The sequence below is a fragment of the Xiphophorus couchianus genome, chromosome 18 (assembly GCF_001444195.1).
Source record: "Xiphophorus couchianus chromosome 18, X_couchianus-1.0, whole genome shotgun sequence".
NCBI classification, from domain to species: Eukaryota; Metazoa; Chordata; class Actinopteri; order Cyprinodontiformes; family Poeciliidae; genus Xiphophorus; species Xiphophorus couchianus.
In genome coordinates, this window is record NC_040245.1 from 17,337,751 (window position 1) to 17,357,910 (window position 20,160).

General features: G+C 39.1%; 1 protein-coding gene across 1 annotated transcript in view; it reads left to right on the plus strand.

Moving 5' to 3' along the window:
- Window positions 1-877: 877 nt before the first annotated feature.
- Window positions 878-20,160, plus strand: part of clpb (ClpB family mitochondrial disaggregase) — a 36,074-nt gene continuing 16,791 nt past the window's right edge. The window contains exons 1-6 of the mRNA XM_027998946.1: window positions 878-3,084; window positions 3,243-3,294; window positions 6,520-6,606; window positions 12,987-13,090; window positions 14,075-14,203; window positions 19,367-19,464. Of these exons, the coding sequence (XP_027854747.1) occupies window positions 2,628-3,084; window positions 3,243-3,294; window positions 6,520-6,606; window positions 12,987-13,090; window positions 14,075-14,203; window positions 19,367-19,464 (927 nt within the window). The 5' untranslated portion in view covers window positions 878-2,627. The remainder of the gene's footprint in view (window positions 3,085-3,242; window positions 3,295-6,519; window positions 6,607-12,986; window positions 13,091-14,074; window positions 14,204-19,366; window positions 19,465-20,160) is intronic.

The window sequence follows — 20,160 nt, forward strand, 5'->3', positions numbered from 1 at the left end:
TCAGTCCACCTAACCAAAAGTTGTTTAGAGTCACAGAAGCTGCATACCCCTTCAAAAAAATTGATCTATGTGTACAATATCTATTATAGATTTTTTTTTATTTTTAAATGAAAGAAAAACTATTTCATTTTTGGGCGTGGGTTTAAAATAAAAGTTACCTTTTACACTAATGGAGTATGGAAGCATTTTCTGAATATTCAACCTTAATTGAAAACAACATAAAAATAGTACTTAGTTTGCAACCTAAAGACAAAAAAGAAACTTCCCAAAGAATATTACGAAAGTTGCTACTAGAATAAAACTGCAAAGGCTAGCTCTTATTTGCTGCTTTTATAATTTTTAAAAATAATTCAATTGGTTATAATTTTTGGCCAAAGGAATTAAAAATTGGAGGGTCTGAAGAGCCACAAGTGGCTTCAAAGCTGCAGGTTGCAGTCTGCTGGACCAGACAATTAAGGAAAGTGTAAAGTTAAAAACAGAGGTTCTTTTAATAAATATTCTGTGATGTCACCTGTGTTTCCTATTGGACCTTTAACATTTTGGGAGGGAGGCCTTTTAAATATCAATCTGTTAGAATTATCTGCCAGGCAATTTAGGTTTTAATGACAGATATCCATTTTCCTTTTAAGATTTTATCCATCCATCCATCCATCTTCTTCCGCTTATCCGAGGTCGGGTCGCGGGGGTAGCAGCTTCAGAAGGGAGGCCCAGACTTCCCTCTCCCCGGCCACTTCTTCCAGCTCTTCCGGGGGAATCCGGAGGCGTTCCCAGGCCAGCCGAGAGACATAGTCTCTCCAGCGTGTCCTGGGTCTTCCCCGGGGCCTCCTTCCGGTGGGACGTGATTTTATATAAAAACTTTTCCTTAAAGATCCTTCATCCTACAAAGTTCACAGTTTACTCAATACTTCCACTGCTTTGGAAGTAAATTGCATAAAATCACAGTGCCAGTCATATAATGTCAATTGCTCATGACAATTCAGTCTTTTTAATTGTAGAACCAAAGGCACGGATGCAATAATGGCCATTAACTCCACCTGCCAACTGCTCAGATAAGCACTTCTCAAGAACAAGCTGTTTTGGCTCACAGGGACAGCCTTTTGCAGAAGATGATCTATTCAGTAGTGGGAATGCAGAGTGTCATAACAGATGTGTTTGCTGGAGGGAATGAATGTCAAGTATCCATGATGGCAAACCCACAGTGACACATCTGAAAGGTGCCTGCAGATTTATGCTGGCAGAGTATGTTGTTCTCGATGATTCATGTCTGCTGAGGGACAGTAAGTCTACTGCCAGCACACAATCTAGAACATTATACTCCACAGGAGGAAGTCCACAGAGGCTTATATTCTGAGGCAAAAAATATGTGCACTTAGTTGGAGAGGGCTAGGTTTAGAAAATGCCCACCAGTATAACCTGGGATATCTAAAAGAAATCTCTGCATGACTTGTTTCTGATTAATTGTATCTGTATAGTACTTTTATTGTAAATTCATTAGAGCGCAGAGTTGATTCCGCAGAGCTGGAATCTCTGTGAAATCAGATAAGAAGCGATCAGATAAGACTAAGAAAGCACATTGATGCTATTTATATCAAGCAGATCATAATAATAGGAAGTGCCCAAGATATACTGCATTTCCTCTTAAGTTTGAGCTTTAGCTCAGTCATCTTTGCATGCGGTATTGTGGTTCACCGTTTTTTCCGGAAGCTTTTTAAAATAACAAATTCCATAAAACTTGGAAAATAGTCAATTTGATTGTTCTGATAAACATAAATTGTGATGTAAAAGTTTTATTGTTTATAACGTTTCTCCTTGCAGGATTGTGAAGGGACTGGTGCATATCTGTAGTAGTCATGGGTAAGAGGTAGACAGCCTGGACAGGTCACCAGGTAACACAGAGATGCACCTTAACAATTGTAATTTGGCGCCATCTGGTGGTTTTAATATTCAATTTTCACTGAAATACAAAACTGTTAATTTCGGTTTTTAAAAAAAGCAGCAATCGCATAAGGTAATTGACGTGAGTCCTTGAAAACCAAAACAAACTTGTCTCTGTTCCATCTGTCTCTTTAGGACAAAGAATATACAGTTTTAAAGATGCCATAGAATGTAGAAACGTATCTTTTTATTATTATTTTAATGAGTGACATTAATTTAAGACTTGCCCATACATAACAAAGACGAATGAATGTTCGAAATATTTAAATCTCAATGTCAGTCAGTTTTAGCTATTAAAAAGCCATTAACACACACAATTGATTCTTTTTCCATCCCATTATTGTAATTTAGATATATCCAGGCCAAAATGGATAGTCCATTAGGAAAAACTAAAACATAAAAAAATGTTCAGAGACCAAGCAGGGCTCTGTAAAGTAACATGTCATTATAACCGTCGCTTTGCTACTTTTCTAGGAGAACTACATTTCCCAGAATGCACAACATCCAGTGACGTAAAGACTAGGATGAGGTGAAACGGCTATTTTCGGCTTACTACCTGACAGAGCAGAGAACGGTGGCAGCTACACCTGAACCAACGCGGCGTTTTTCCACCCAGAGTGTCAAACTAATAGCGGGTCGCTCTCTCGCTGAGAGTTTCATCTACCTCATAATTTTTGGGTGAGTTTATCGCCATGTTATCATCCGTTCCCACCAGGCTGCTGACGCGAAGGTCGCGCAGCCTGTCACCGTGCGGTCGCGTGCTTCAGACCAGCGCCAGTGGAGCCACGGGTCCATGTTTCCGCGAAACACAGGCGGAGACCAACCGGAACCCTATCGTATCCACGTCCCGTGTATCCAGGAGGGGGATTTTGTCTGAAGAGACTGCTGTTACCAGCGTGAGCCCATCGGTGCAGTACCACCACCTCGCCCCAAGATGGCTGTCAAACCTGGAGAACCGCCGTAGCTCCTGGGCGGCTCTGGCCAGTAGAGGGCGACAAAATAACCAGTATTGGGAGGACAGCAGGCAGAGCGGTGGGAATGAGAACCGTGGTACTGGTGCGGGTGCCAGCCGAGCAGGGTTGGCCTCAGCTGGTGTGCTGTCAGCCGCAGCAGTGGCCTTCTGCCTGAGGAAAGACTCCGGTAACAAAGGTACACACGTGTTAAGCGGTCTTGTTCTCAATACTGCACATAAGTACACTGAAAAGTTAAAAAATATTGTAGAAATACTACAATTAGCTCTAATAAGTGGTCATGCACACACTCTCTACTGTGTACTAATGTTATTGTTGTGCTTTTGAAATGACCAGATGATTCTCTTCTTGAGGCAGCAAGAACCAATAATGCACAGGATGTGTCCAGGTACAGCACAAGTTCACACACAAACACTCACCTGCTTTATTGTACATTAATAAGTGATTAGCATTATTTCAGTTACTGGTAGCAAAATATACTAATTTGTCTCAGAATCTTAGAAAATATTGAAAGAATTTGCCATTTATTTGTCTTTCTTAAATTAGTATTTTGTAAAGTATTTTGTTATAGTTTAAGTCTTGGAAAAGTTCTTTGTGACAGCATCATACAACTTTTGAAAACTAGACTTACACAATCGCTTGGATGCTTCACGGGATGTTTTATTTCAACAAAATAAATTATAAGCTGTATTTCAACTATTGGTATAAAAATAGCTGTAAAATCATAAATGTTGAAATAGAAACTATTACTACTAATAATAATAATAAATAATTGTTTGGTGTAACTTTGTAAACTACAACAATCCTGAGCCATTACTAATGTCACTTCTTGTTTATAGGTGGCAATTCAGATTTTATTTTTATTTTTCATCTCAAATTTACAACCTAAACCAATAGATTTGTTTAAAAATATATGATTTCTCCCATTCTTTGTGTTTTTGGTTTTTGCCTCAATTACACAATCTTTTAAGATTGTTCAGTGATATCTTCTATTACTGCTGTGTTGTGATACTTTTTAACATCAGTGAATCCTAAAAGTATAATTTCTTCAGAATTTGTTTGATTCATATGAAATGTTAGTATTTCTCCAGCTGAACGAGTAATTTCCAACATATAATTTCACTTCCCCTTTTTAAATTCTGAGCATGTTCATTGAATGTGATCTTTACAGTGCAACGCAATATGTTTGCCACGTACAGCCTGTATGGTCACAAATAAAATGCTGTGTGGACAGTTTCCAGAACAGTCGGGATCATCTACTGTTGTGAAAGCCCATTCTAAACTGTTCTTCAGTTGCAGATCTATCACAAACCACCAGGTGGCAGAGTAGAACCATTTGTTTCTGCAGAAAATGTTCTAAGCATTAATCTCAAACTTTAGGGTTTTTTTCCTCTTACTTTTGTGAAAAGGAGTGTGTTGTAATGCATTATGAAAACATTTTTATAGATCTTAGTCAGATTTCTTTTGCTGATACTTTATTTATTTTACAGAAAATTACTTTAAAATACAATTTATAATATATATATATACCAAAAATGATAACTAGTGTCCGTTTTAAATTTGCTAGTCATGTTAATCTGATTTCCTATAATTTATTCAGTTATGCATGATATTCATATACGGATACTATAAATGTTTATTTTAAAGCTGCCTGTGTGTGTTCTGGTTGGTATCTAAATCCCCGTATCTGAGTGTGTGCATAATGTGTGTCTCCACTTTCAGGCTTGGGTTACCTGTCCACATGTGGCAGATGGTGTAGGTGAGAGTGCAGGGAGTCAGCCATTCAGCAGGTCACAGATGTGTTAAGTGCTTTGGTTGAGTTATCAGAAGTGGCGGAGTGTCAGGGTGTGTCTGCTGAGAGACACTCTTTCAAATCAAGGTCTCCTTTTTTTTAAAGGCTTTTAAAAATGCATCACTGCATAAAGGTTTGTTCCTTAACTTACTTTACTCCATAGTTATAAAAATAGATTTTGCATACAGACATTTTAAATACAATTTGTACTGATGGAAAAAATATTCCCTTTTATATATATTTTAAAGTTTACTATTTTAATTATTGCCTTTATTTGGACTGTTTAGTTACAGGATTAAAAGGTAGGTTCTGGTAAGACACATGCAACATGATTCTTCAGCAGTAGCTTAACTTGATGCAACATTTAATGGAAGATGTTCCTGTGCAGTCTGGAAAAGTATTGAGTATTTTCTAGATCTGGATTAATATGTTTAAAGTCCATATGTCCATTAGTCTCTGCCTCCATATATCTACTCTTTATCTTCACAGTAATGTTGGCATACTTTTATGGTAAAGTAGGCTTAAATTGGTCTGATAACTAGAAATATGACTTTGAAAAAGTTTGGAATTTTGATCTGAAAAATAGATAGAAACCTTTTCATCATTGGTGTCAAAATCCAGTCCTTCAGGGCCGGTGTGCTGTAAATCTTAAATGTCTCGGCTTCAACACACCTGAGTTTAATAATGAGGTCATTAGTAGAAAGTAAGAGTTTGATTGGATGCTAAGGAGGTAATTCAACCATTTGATTCAGGTGTGTTGAACTAGAGACGCATCTAAAAGTTGAAGGACACTGGGCTTAGAGGCCTGCTGTTTGACACCCCTATTTTAGTTTGACTTGGTATATTTTTAGTGAGATTGAATTTATTGATATTTACTGTAGATTTTAATTGGATCACAAAGTACAATTTCTGAAATATGGGAAAATAAAATGGTAAATGGATTGAATCTATATAGAGCCTTTACCAGTCATACTTTCGACTCAAAGTGATTTACAGTAACTGTCACACTAACCAACATGCACACATTTATACACCGACTGGTAGGCAACCTAGGGTTAAGTGGGTTGCCTAGTGACACATCAATACATGAGAGCAGAAAGCTGGAATCAAGCTTACAAACTTCCAATTGCAAGACAACCACTTTACCACTGAGCTACAGTTGTGCATAATAATACCAATTAGGCTTCAAGAAGTCCAATTTATCTAAAGTAGATTTTGGTCCAGTGCCGTATTCCTTTTTCAGTGAGATTAAATTGTTTTAGGTTGCCATGCTGGCCCCACCTTTAACTTTTAAGATCTGCATTTTGGCTGGAGCCAATCTGCAGCTGCAGCATCAACCATTAGATCTGTATCCTAACCCTGCTACCTCATGCGGAACAGGTAGTGAAAACGGAGCCAGAGCGAATCGGAGCTGAGTGCAGACCAGAAAGAGGCCACCATGTTGACTGTAAACACCGACACTGCCTGTCTGATCGGCACGAGACGTGACAGAAGGATTCCTTACACAGTCACATCCAGGGGGACAGTGGCACCGCAGAACCTGATGGTGTACCCTGAGGCTAAACCACCCCCAAACACACACACCTGGTCATAGATGCATTAACTCGTCAAGACTGGGATAAGAGTGTCTTATGAACAGCCTGTCTTTATTACAATACTCAAGCATGTCGCCTAACTTATTTTAATATTTTTCTCTTTAAATATTTTAGTACGTGTTAAAATTGGAAGAGTTTGTGTTGTGTTTTGCTTTGTCTACTCCCATCTACAATCTTCTGTCATGACTGTATGACTGTAAAATAAAACTTTGTTTTTTCCCCTCAGGCTAATAAAAGAAGGCGTGGATCCAAATCATCGTCACCGGCTGGGATGGACCGCTCTTATGGTGGCTGCAATGAACAGACAGCACAGGTCAATGACTGTTTCTGCCATCTTAAGCTCCGGAATAAGTTGCGTGTTTTAAACTTCTGACTCGCCTCCTTTTGTTTGTACACGTAAGAGTGATGTAGTGGTTTTGAGTAAGACAGCTGCCAGCATTGGTTATAGTGCGAACATATGTCATCCGTGTTCCTGCTGCAGTTCTTACTGTTACATCTTCAGGAGTGCAAAGTGCAACTTCCAGACTGACAGACGGCATTTACCCGTACCCCCATCCTGCTCCCCTGCAAATTAAATTAGCCTCCTGGCCCACAGAAGATACATAACACAGAGAAGGGCTGAGGTTAAGGCCGGGCCAAATCCAATTTAACCAGCCTTTCTTTCTTTCTTTCTTTGCTCCATCAGGACTCTGAGGTCACTTTACTGGTTAAAGGGTATCCATGAGAGAGAAGCATTATGTGAAATCTGAATATGAAAATAGCTGCAAAGGGACTTGCTTTTATGGACAATAGTAACTAGTTTTATTGTCTTTGATTTGAGATTCAGAAACATCTGAAACAAAACATTTTTCATGGTTTCTAACATATTAAAAATAACTAATTAGATGACTGTTATAAGTGGAAGCACATATTAAAAAAATATACATATTGTTGTAGTGGGACGTGATTAACATTTTAATCGAGTTAATTGCAAGGTTTGTAATCGAAAACTATATACTGGGGAACATTTTCCATTCAAAAACCCTTTTGCTGTTAAATTATTGAATAAATAGACATATGAGCTGTTACTCATTGTTTTGTTATTTAGTTATTTGACCATCAGATTGATGCAAAGTGCTATTTAAAACATTCAGCTTTCAAGTGTTTCAGGAATCCCAGATCATTTATAGAGCTTCTTTGAAAAAATACATTAGAAATGTAGACTGTGGTCGCTGACATTAGTTTTTTTTTTTTGGAGGGGGGGGGGGGTGTTCTATGCTGTTCTGCATTGAAATGATATTTTAGGCTTTAATAGCTTTTGGTGATAGGCCAACTCCTTTTTGCACACAACATAGCCTTTTCCAAGATCCCATCAGATTTTAAAGCAAAAATTAGCAGAAAAAGAACCAAATTTGCAAAAAGAAGCAACTTTGTCATTCATTGCTGTTTTTCTTTGTGGATACCGTTTATGCGTCAGATTAATGGGCTTACCAGATACAAGGAGATGCATGGAAACTTTGTATGACAAAAGGGAGAAAATGCAAATGAGTAAAAAAAAAAGTTAAACATGTTAAATTCAAAGTAATTAATCAAAATTACCATATTAAAGTCCCAGACTTTGTTTCCAGTCCTGCTATAATATCTATCTGTCTGCCCATTCATCAGTTTGTACATCATCCACTCATCCACCCATCCACCTCTCCTTTTATTTTAGAGAAGACAGAATTTTGAGGTGAAAAATGTGTTTGTGCCCTGTATTTAGATCTCTTGAGCTGGCTGTTGGTATCTGGATAACATATTGATTGTGTGTCACTTTGTGTTTAATGACGCGACTGTTGGTGTGTCAAATGTTTTTGGATACAAATATGATTGTCTGTGCCTCTTCATCCAATGTCTGTGTTTCACTGCAAGTTGTGTGTTTGTGTGTGTGTTTGTGTTATGAGCGCTATAACTCAGCAAGACAGACACTCCTCTGTGTTTAATCCAGTCCTCCAACCCCCCAGTGTGCCGTCACTGCTGCAGGGAAGACAGAACATTGGTCCTCGCGCATCACTCATATCGAACACACAGACACCCACGCACACTTTATGTGCACTCACATAACAGCCACACATAAGCAAGGAAACAAGGGGAGGTTATACCAAATATCTTACAGGCCAACTGCCTATTACTCAGCCACACACAACTTTATTTGCAGCTGTTAAGTGAAAACGCTAGAAACATTAGTCATGAACAAGGTCTTGCCTGTAGCCAGAATGTCAGTTTTTATCTCATTCTTGAGTTACTCTGTTCTTCACTTGTAATGTTGTTATTTTTCTGGACTTGAAGTGGTTTTTGGAGCTAAATATTTCCAGGATTTCACCACTTAACTCTCCTAGTTAAAATGTTGGAGTGGGTAGTATCCAAAATTCAGCCTTACATTTGTATCCAAGGGTTTGGGCGTGGCTTTTGGGGGGAGTTATGGACGAGTTAAGGGTAAGACATCGGCTGTGGGGGTGTGTGTGTTTGCTTAGCTTTGATGTAGAATTAAATCGGGGAGGCGTATGGCCTGAACCTCTGTTTGCACTCTTTAACACACAATACACATCTCCATCTCCCTTTCTCTTCCTCAGTCCCTCCCTCACTGCATTCACGTGCACAATAAGGGCTTAGCCAAGTGTAACGCCTGTTGACCATTCCAACCAGCCGGCCGAGTGACTGACTGGGTGTGAGTGGGATAGAAACGAAGCAGAGGAATAGGGGAATGAGTATATGAGTGGGCTTGTGAGAATAGAGAGAGGGATTATGGTTTTGGAACTAAGTTTTGGTCTCTATAAAATGTAAGCTTTTGGGAGAATGTCTGGCTTTGTCACATAATAATTTACCATATTTTGAGCATAATTTCAGACGCGTCTACCGGTATCTAACTTTTTTTTTACCCCTCTAGGGGTCTTTTGTGGGCTCTAGTGTCCCTTATATGACAGTAGGCTGACAGGAAACGGGGAAGGAGGGGGGGGAAGACATGCGGCAAATATCGTCGGGTCTGGGAGTCGAACCCGCGACGGCCGCGTCGAGGCCTCAATGCCTCCAAATATGGGTCGCGCTAACCCCTACGCCACCACAGCACGCCCAGTATCTAACTTTTAAAGGCACATAAAACTGCACTATGTAAGGGGTTATGACTTAAGATTGTTCGGAGATTATACTAATGTCATATTAAGCAGATAGTGCTTTTGGAATTGATTATTTAAAGCTACATTTTTCTTAACTGATTTTAGAAGAAAAATTGCATCATCTTGAATTCTTATAGGTTTTAAAAAATTTTAAAACAGGCAATGTGTTTGACTAATTCTGCCAGTAATTTACAGAAAAACATACTCAGATTTAGTCAACTATCTGTCTGATGTGATGCTGTGAATGTGCTTCATTGTTTGCTGAAATTAGTAACAAATACTAAACAAGTGCAGAGAAACAGTTTATGCCTCTCTGATCCCAGGTATGAACTAGGTGAGGGCGGGGGCAAGTGAGGTCCAGCTTCAGGTCCAGGTGGTTTGAGACATGGATGGTCAGTTCATCTCCGGTGTCTTGTAATAGAACAAGGAAGGCGGAAGCCTTTGTTTCCCGTCTTCCCTCCAGGACTGGATTAAAAAAAACAAACACCAGCCGTCGTGTATGGCTGCCTCTCACCTGGCCACAGAGCTCAGGCAAAGAATAGAAAGTGCATCAGGACTTTATACTATCTTCGTGATTTTTGAGTAATGATGGGTCATCACAATGGGCCACAACTGTCAAGTAGCACTGCAACGCGCGAGCGATTCATCTCTCGTTTCTTTCCAACATAATGAAAAAATAAAAGCACAAACACAGCATAAGTGACTTGCTAAGCTTTGGCAAACAGTCATTGCATGGACATTTTATTGGACAGCCTTGTGTACACAAGAGGCTAATAAAATACTGATTCTTACATTGGCTTTGACTGCGCTGCTAAATCAAACATAACATTAAAAAGAATAAGGTTGGTAGATAATTTACCTTTTATATGAGGTTCTGTCCTTTAACATTGTTGTTAAACCTAATTAACCTTTTCATGTCTTTAGTTTGGGCTCAAATTACAGCTGTAACTCCTCTCCTGACTGTCTGAAATAAACTTAGGCACTTGATCATCACTTGATTAGTAAAACTATAAACTGCATTTAAAAACTCATTAGTTTTAGTACTGTCCTGCTTAATTAAATCTCCATTCCTTTTTTCTCTTTAGCATTGTTTTCTTCCTTTTATTCCCTCCTCATCCTTCTCTGGAGTCTTCCTCTCTTTATCTTCCCCTGTGTTTATCTTTCTTATACCATTAAACCTTTTCAGACCATCTCCTCTCTTCACACAGCCCTGCCCACCCTGGTGTGACCAAACTTAGTTTGAAATTGTGTCAAAAGGCGTCTTCCATGTGTTTGTAGAAGTGCTTGCAAGGATGAGAGAGACGCCCTCTGTAGGTCATTCTCCCCAAGCCCACCCCAAGCAACATTGATACAGTAACAAAAGGAGACCCCTGATAGTTTTTATAAGCCTTTAGCCAAGTCAAACACAAAGACCTGTCCAAAAGGTTCACCCCCTTATTCCCCCTCATGTTTCCTTTGTTCTTCTATTTTAGTACAAATAACCAGAAGTGCCCATGATCTGGATTTTATGAAAAAGAATAAAAAAGATTAAGCTTGCAAGCAGATAATGCTTCCAGAATGCTTGTGTATTTAAAGTCATTGTAAACCTAAATTTCAATGCCATTAAAATCTAAAGAGGTGTTGTAGACTGGTTGATTAGAGAGAAATATTACAATTTACATGGGTTTAGGCCTAAGTTTTTTTTAAAGAATATTTGGTAGATATTTTATATAGAACTTAATAAAAATATAAATAAAATTTCATGGTGTAAAAGTCACACAATTAGGTTTAGGGTCCTCTCTTATTACTAAGTGTCTACTTCTTTTTTGTTATATAGTCTAAATAAATTCTGCACCATTTTGCAGAAGAACCCTGAGGCCATATTCATAAACATGTCCAAAGTTGAATTAAATTTTAAGGTTTGTTACTTAGTCTTAGCCAAAACTTTAGCATCAATAATTGTGTAAATCATCCATCCATTTGTCCGTTCTTTCTTCCTTTCTTGCTTGGTTCCTTACATTTTCTATATTCAAAGTCTTACTGTGGTGGAATAGTCAAATTTTATATTAACACCTAACAAATTTGAGTTGTGTGTAGGAAGCTGCAACATATCTTCAGGGGTGATGTTTTTAACCACCACCCCTCTTATGCTGTCAACCCTGTCAGCACACATTGAGAATATTTTTGTTTCTGTGTGCTCATGCGTAAATATGTGTCTCAGGGTCAAAGCCAATGCCCACGTTCATGGTAAAGAATAAAAGTGAGCTTAGATGGAGAGACGGTACCTGAAATATCCGCTAGGTCACAGTCAGTGGTGTTGCTGAGGTTGTTGTTTGCTTTAAAAGGCGGTCCGCTCCAGTGAAGGGCTACTACACACACATTCCCACCTCATCACACGGGCCCCCATCAGTGCCGGAAATGGGCCTGACCCTTGCCCCCTCACTCTGCACATATGTATGTGTTAAAAGACATACAAATGTGAACTGAAGAAGAAAAAAGAGGAAGTGGCCATTGTATTCTATCTCAACATAACGAGATAGAATACATGAAAGCGAATCAGTCGAAAGTGTTATGGTCAGTTTGACAAAACTGAACATTTGCATGTTTCTGTGTTATGATATCTGAGAAAGAAAAGGTCAGGATAAAAAAGATGAGTAGTCTGGTATTCCATCTGACTTTCCTCAGAAAGCATAAAAAAGAAGCCACATTGTTTATGAAAGTGTTGTAAGATATGAATATAGAAAACATTATTTAAAACTGTGTTTACACAAAGTAACAGAAAAATTACCCAGACATAAAACTCTATAATGAATTCAACCCATTAATTGTTGAATTTTAGTTGAAAGTGCTGCTGTGGATACTGATTTAGCATGATTTTAAAAACTTAGAATTGAACCGATTACGACGATAAAGTGTCTCTGTGTTTAAAAGTTAAGTGGCTGCTGGTCAGAATAAGGCTGCTAAGAAGTACCATTAGGTCTAATATGGGATTCTCGTTAATTTGTTGTCAGTTTTTTTTTTGTCTTTAGAGAAGATGAGGAGATACAAGGCTTTTTGCTTCATTTTTACTCAATTGAACAGTCAGGTTGAGGAAGCAACACAGCTTGAACATTTTTGTTGAAAAAGGATAGAAAAAATAAACAAGCTTCCAAATGTGACTGAAAAATGAAAGGTGAACAGAAATCTTCAAGACGATGCCTCTTGATGTCTAAATGTAGTTAGACAAATGAAAATGACACTGATCAGAAGGGGGTAAACAAGCCTGACTTTCAATGTGTTTCTTTAGGGAAACATTGAGATAGGCCTGTCCAAACTGAAACCGGCAAGAAAAACAAATATCCATGAGCATCCAGTGTTTACAACATGCAAGCTGACATACAGTAATAATTTCTTTAAATAGTCAAACCTGTTTAGTGAATGGTTATTGCCTGAGTTTACATTACATAAGGTTTTTATGTCTTTCAAGTAGAAGAGTCTTGCTTTCTGGAATGACGTCTTTGTGTCCTGAGCCTAAAACAAAATCTCTGCATTCAGAAATTAGGAAGCAGAAAAGAAATGTGTCTTTTCTTTGATTCTTTTTCAGTGCGGTGAAAGCTCTTCTTGAAGCTGGAGCCGACCCGAATGCCGGAGACGACTTCAACAATGTTTATGACACTTCAAGGGAGAAAGGCATCCACTCTCTGGAAGGTAGCAAAACTTCACAGCTGCCTTCTTGTGTGCGTGTGTTGTTGTTTTATTACACACGCTAACCTGCAGATATTATGAGACGTAATAATTTGCATAAGAATTTACATTTATGCACATGTTCGATTCCTTCTGTATTATTTATTTTATATATTCGGTGACAACTAATGTATTTTTTATTTGTTTTTGTTCCAAGCTACTCAGTTACTCACACAAATACATGCATGAGGGCGCACACACATATGCAGCGACACTTTACCCCCCACCATCCAGTCTGTGTTGGGTTTCTGCAGACATATTTATACGGGATATGTATATTGCAGACATTTATATGGCTGTCAGGTTTGGGTCCACGTGGGGCCGGCATAGCGTGGGGAAGCGTTTCCCAGACGCTCACTGATGGATGGGCTAGGGGGGTCTGTGCGACGCTTTATTGGGTTAGCCATGATTATCCCACCCTGTGTTTCACGCACACATGCACACACTGCAGAAGGAGACTATCAGAGAGGATGGGGAAGACTGATGAAGCAAGGAAGGAGGGAGAGAGGAAGGCACTGAAAGAATAAGGATGAAAAGAAGGTTAAAGATGGAGGAGTAGGAAGATGTGGATGTTTAGGGGGTTGCAGGGAGAAAGATACCAGGAGTGGAGAGGAACTCTGGAAATGGATGAGGCAAAGTTATAAGGATGGAGGGAGGGGAAGGTGATGAAAGATTTTGATGGACACAAGAGGAGAGAAAAGAGGCAGAGAAAATAAAAATGGATGATGGAATAGATGAATGTTTTTATGAAACACAACTAAGGACAGAGTGATAAAGCATCTCTATTATTACAAAAGAACGGAGAAAGAAATCTCCTAATACATAACCTGGACTATACTATGATGTTAGACAGTAGAGATAAAATTTGGGGGGACAATTGCTAGATGAAGAAAGATCTTCTAGATTCTGGTTCATTATCTCTTCTGTCTCTATACATGTTTTATATAGTGCTGGTATCCAGAGAGGATGAATTCAGCAGCAGGCTCAGCAGCAGAGCTGGTTTCCGTGGCTGCACCGCGCTTCACTACGCCACACTGGCTGACGACCCACACGCTGTCCGCATGCTTCTGGAGGCTGGTAGGTTGCTACTCCCAACCTCAAAAAACCTGTCAGATTCTAACCTGGAGACCAAGGTGGATGTCAGAGTTATGAGGATCCCAAAAAGTGCAAGTGTTGAAGATTTCGGTATACAGTGTCCTGGTCAGTTCAGCCTAAATCCGTACTTTATGTCTACATACAGAGTCCTCTGTTTGGTGGAAAAAGTAAAACACTGAACACGCCATCTGCTCCAGAAAGCATAGTGGTGGCAGCATCATGTTGTGGGTATGGTTTCCATTAGAAGAGCCTTCTTCAGAAGATGATCAAACCTGAAAGAAAAGTTGTTGGTGACGTCAAAAGACTTGCGTCAGGAAACAGAGTATGCTTTAGGTGTTTTGCTTTTGCCTGACATAAATGAATGAATGACTAATTGGTTTCTACAGCACCTGATGGCATACTGAAGAGGTGGTCCAACCATGTGATGTGGCGAATTGGCTCTGTGGACCAGGACTGAGAAACATGGGTGTAGATCATATTAAATCATTAAGTGTTAAAACCTAATGGCCTAAACCTAGGAGGATTTTTGGCAAGACTATAAAACTCCTGTTCATAGATCTCTTCTGTCAATTCTGACTGAACCTGATACATTTTGAAAAGAGACATTGGAAACAGTAGTGTTCTCTAGATCAGTGTTTTCCAACCCTGGTTTTCAAGGCACACTGCCCTTGAAAACCAGGGCAGACTGAAGCATGTGCTGAAGCAGAAATTTGAATCAAGATGTTATGCTTGAGAAAAAGACATCTTTCTTGGGGATTAACGGCAAAAAGCAGTTTTTTCCTGAACTGTTGGCATCAGTTTTAAAAAGCTGAAACAATTTTTTTTTCATTTTGTCTTCTTGTCTGAAATGTGGGCTGCACAGTGGCGCAGTTGGTAGCACTGTTGCCTTGCAGCAAGAAGGTCCTGGGTTCGATTCCCGGCCGGGGTCTTTCTGCATGGAGTTTGCATGTTCTCCCTGTGCATGCGTGGGTTCTCTCCGGGTACTCCGGCTTCCTCCCACAGTCCAAAAACATGACTGTCAGGTCAATTGGTTTCTCTAAATTCTCCCTAGGTGTGAGTGTGTGTGTGCATGGTTGTTTGTCCTGTATGTCTCTGTGTTGCCCTGCGACAGACTGGCGACCTGTCCAGGGTGTACCCCGCCTCTCGCCCGGAACGTAGCTGGAGATAGGCACCAGCAACCCTCCCGACCCCATTAGGGACAAGGGTGAACAGAAAATGGATGGATGGATGGATGGATGTCTGAAATGTTTCCTGTGTTTAAAAAACACTTAAAAGTGATAGTTATGAGAATGGCTTCCATGATCACAGAAATAACTATGAAATAACAGAGAGAAATAAATTAGAATCTCACTCTTTTTATCAATTAAATAAGTTGCTATAATTGATATGAAAAGGTTTACAAAACTCATCTAGAATGCATAATTTGTTCATCTTTCCCAGCCCCCTTTACACCTGTCGTTGACTCAGCTCCACCAGCATGCAGACACACATGCACACACACCCTGGGGCAGCGTATCTTGCTCTGCTTCCAGCTGAGCTGTTCTTAAACAAGCTATGCCTTGTTGAACTGTGAACACAGAACGTGCCCTTGGGATATCTCCACAACTGCAGGAAGTGTTTTTACATGATGTTATATTACATATGCCATGTGTGTTTGTACACTTACACTTCCATTCAGTTACCATACATATATATTCATACATTCTGTGATTTGTTTTTTTTTTTTCGTTTTTTTTTAGCTTGGAAACGACATGCAGTTGTTTCTTTTTAGGCTGATTGCATCTTTAATAAAATACCATTCCTTTTTGGACAAAACACCCCTAACCACCTCAAACCCACACAAAAGCCTGTATTAATGTCTTGCTTATGTTTATGATTGATGGCGCATCTGAAGCTCTGTCCCCCGTCCCTCCTGTCTCAGCCCCACATCTGCGAGTGCGCTTAAACAAATCACTTCGTCTAACTAGATCAAATGTTCTGCAGAAACATTTTTGAATTAAAAAGGTAAGAAATTTCACAAAGCAGGGACATTTGTTTTAAGACAATCAGATTAATGACAGATTTGGTTGTTGCCCGGGCGACGGGGGTCTTTTGCTGGCTTGGCGCCACCATCATGGCCAATAACATTCAAAAATGTAGCAAGCTTTCAATCGCCCTCATTGCTGTTACCTTCTGCAAATTTATGCAAAATAGAAGACTTTTATAAAGTATTATCTTATGATTTCTGTTAAACAATTTTGACAAACCTTAAGGTCTTTCTTTTTATTCTTCCTTTATTTGCCTTGCATCCTTCTTAGTTTTGCATCATGTTGAAAAAGTTGGGTTAGGTGTCATTTGGTCTTCTTATCTGTCTTTATCTTGATGCACTGTATGTGTCCATGCCTTTCCTTTAGCTTGTTATTTCCCCTGTGTTTGCATGCACCCACGTTACTCCTGTAGCTGTGGGTTTGCTCTTTTGGCCTGAGCTGGACCTTGGCTCCCATCTTCATCCATCACAGTCTCCAGGCCGACCCTCGGGCTTCACCGCGTCCTACAGTCTTCCCACCCTACCTGCAGCACCTCTCTAGCTGCTCCCCCTGCTCCACATCAGGCCTCTGGCCAGGGGCACTGAGTAATGGGTAACTCTGTAGGTGGTGGGAGGCCAGAAGAGACACACACATGCTCACTGACGCACAAAAACAGACACAGGAGCAACACATATGCATAAAGACCAGCAGGGGCTCTCTCCCACCAGCTGCAGAGAAAGAGAGGGAGGAGGAAATGGGAAAGAGGAGGGAATCCTAATAGGCATAACTAAAGCACTCCTAATGAAGGGATGTGTGTGATTGTGTGTGGGTGACACAGAAAGAAAGCCAATGTTCAGCTGGGATATGTGTGTGTATGGGTGTCTACTTGTGTGTTAGTGTTGATCCTGTTATAAAGTGCTATGGCCCAGAGGGTTGGCCTGATATTAAAGCCCTAAATGATGCTATTTATTATGTCCACAGTGTGTGTTTGTGTGTGTGCGGTGTGGGGTGCTTTATTGCTTTGCTCCCTCATGTTTTTGTTGTTTGGGGGACTGTTAGTGGTGTATTGTTGTCAGGATCGATAGCTTTGGGAGCGAGTCGTGAAATTTAAGGATTTATCAATAATCAGCAAAATGATTATTAGTCTCTGCAGTCCGGCCTCAGAGTAATAAGATCAGCCATTACCTGCATTGATTATATCCCATCTCTGCTAGAGAGTAACTTTGGACGATGGGTATTGTAATTTTTTTTATATTGCTTCCCTTTGATCAACTACAGCCATCACCAACTACTCATTAATGACAGATTTCATATAATTTTTTTTTTTTTTACACTTTTGTAAACTTTTTACAGATAATTTTTAATCCATAAATCATGTTATTTATAACTACAGGCTTCATTACATGACACAAACCAACAAACAGTTGGTTTGTGTCGATACATAAACATTTTTATTTTTGCAAACAATTCTCATAATTCAAATGCCAAAGATTAGAGTCTGATATTTACATAATAATTGAGCTACATTAACTGTGTGACATATTTAAGTTTTGTAGTTGGATTCTATCTGGCAGGATTTTATGATGTATAGTGATCATGTGACCTGTAAAGGTCCAGTGCTTGTAAATGTATTCTTTCCTCTAAATCTTTTCACATTTTACAACTACTGTCAATCTACTTCATTGAGAATTTCTGTGAGCGACTGATACAGAACATTTTCTTATCGCAAAGGGAACAAGTTTTTAAAAATTTGTAGCAAGGAAAATCTAAAAAGTGCATAACATATTCAACCCTTCGTAATCAGACTTTGCAGCGTCCGTATTATTTGATTTAAACCATTCCATGTAAGTATTTTGAATGGCCCAGTCAAAGTCTAAATCCAATTTCAGCTGAGAAATTGTGGCAAGACTAAGGGCTGCATGAGATTAGAAATACTATTGATATGTATGGGGCAGATGATACGAGTTGTGGCATATGCCTGCTTTCTTTCCTCTCTTTCTCATCTGTGCCTCCATCACTCTGTGACCTCTAGCCTATTAAGCAATGTCATTTGTAACCACTGTGAGCATCTGCTGCCATGAGATTGTCCAACTTACTAAACATTATATTAGTATGAAAAATACAAGTTCATATTTGAAATACATTAGGCACCTATTACTCTACAATCACTTGCACCCACTGGTATTACAATGATACATTTGGTATATAAATATATCATTCTGAACATCAACTCTGCTTTAGCACGAGTTGATGTTCAGCTTTTATTGCTGTTACTTATGTTGACTTTCTGCTTGCAGCAAATGAAAACCCAAACATTTAATTTATCAGAAAATTAGAATATTGCACCAAACCAATAAAAATGTGGTTTAGATACAGAAATGTGGGCTCCTTAAAAATTTAATTCCTGCTTAAAGATTGTTATTTTCAAAAAGTACATTTAATATGATAAGAGTCTCATCATGTCATATTTTAATTTGACATGTACCTCTGGTTTCCAAAGTGTGAACTCATAAAAGGCTAAATACAAATGTATGCCAAATTTTTTTGAAAAACTAATTGTAAGCCACATGTACATTTCTTTTCAATTTTAGTTATATATGACTTTCTGTGGCTTAAACATATAAAATCCTTAAGAAATAGATAAAAATGATGGAGCACAATGCAGAAGACGCTAAACCTCCTGACCAATCTCTATCTAGGGCTGCCACACTTTGCACCTGCTGTAACATTATGCTAATTCAGCATTCATAGTCTTACTCCATTTACTACTATTTTCTTTTACTGAACTTGTTGCTAAGGTTAAACAACCTACTATGTGTTTAGTTGGTACAAGAGTCCAGGGTCTTAATGCCTGGTTGGAGAGGTCATGGGTAAATTATTGGCACACGTTGCAGATATGAAACCCCCTACAGAGGCATTGCATGGGTCTTCCAACTCACTGCAGAAGGCCTCAGTAATCATTAAACCAGTTTGACCTCTTAACACCATCTTAACTAGACAATGTCTGTTCTTCCTACTGAAGTGTGTCTGTATTATTTTAATAGGATGAAAAATGGCTGCTAAATTAGAGCATGAAACTAAACTGTTAATGATTTTGATATTATGTATCAACTGTAAATTTGTATTGTATCGCCTACAGGTGCCAACCCGCTACAAACCAATAGTTTGGGACACACGGCCCGGGCTTATGCAAAGGAGGGAGAAGTCAACACAGTTCTGCAGGAGTGGGAGGGCAAGGTATAACCCACACTGCGCTTTCATGCAAGCACAGTGATTCATTTCATTTTGTTTGCATCTAATCTCTGCACAATGTGCAAGCAATTTTTATTCTTCCAATTGTCCCTCTTCCTAGTCTGAAATTCTCAGGTCTATTCACTCGATGGACATCTGTCTCAGTGACTTCACATCGTGCTCACTGGCCGACACTCCTCAGGAGGTCTGTGTCTGTGTCGTCACTGACTGACAGGTGCTGTTGAGTATTTAAGTTTTAAAAGCTGGTAGAGGTTAACTGGGGTCAAAACTGTGATTGAGAACAGAGCTAAGTCATTGGTGAGGACATGTTGTTTTGGGTTGGAAGTATTTAGATTAATTTTTGTATCTGCCTTCAGATCTTTAGTTTTGGTGAAGCTTTGACCTGTTCAGTGGATCCCAATTGGTCTTTAAGTACCATAATATAAGAATTTATAAGAACAGGATAAAAAAATGTATAATAAGCATACGTTAACTTTCAGATCACAAAGTTTGAAGGATTGAAAATGATAAAGATAAATTTCAAGAGTAAATTCCACCTGCATAAATAATAGAGAATATGAATGGGTGTAAATTGCAGCTGAGACATAACGGATAGTTCACTGCTGGTAAAACTTTTCAGTTAATATACCAGATTTAACTCTATTTTCAGATACACAAATTTACTTTTGATGTCACATATGT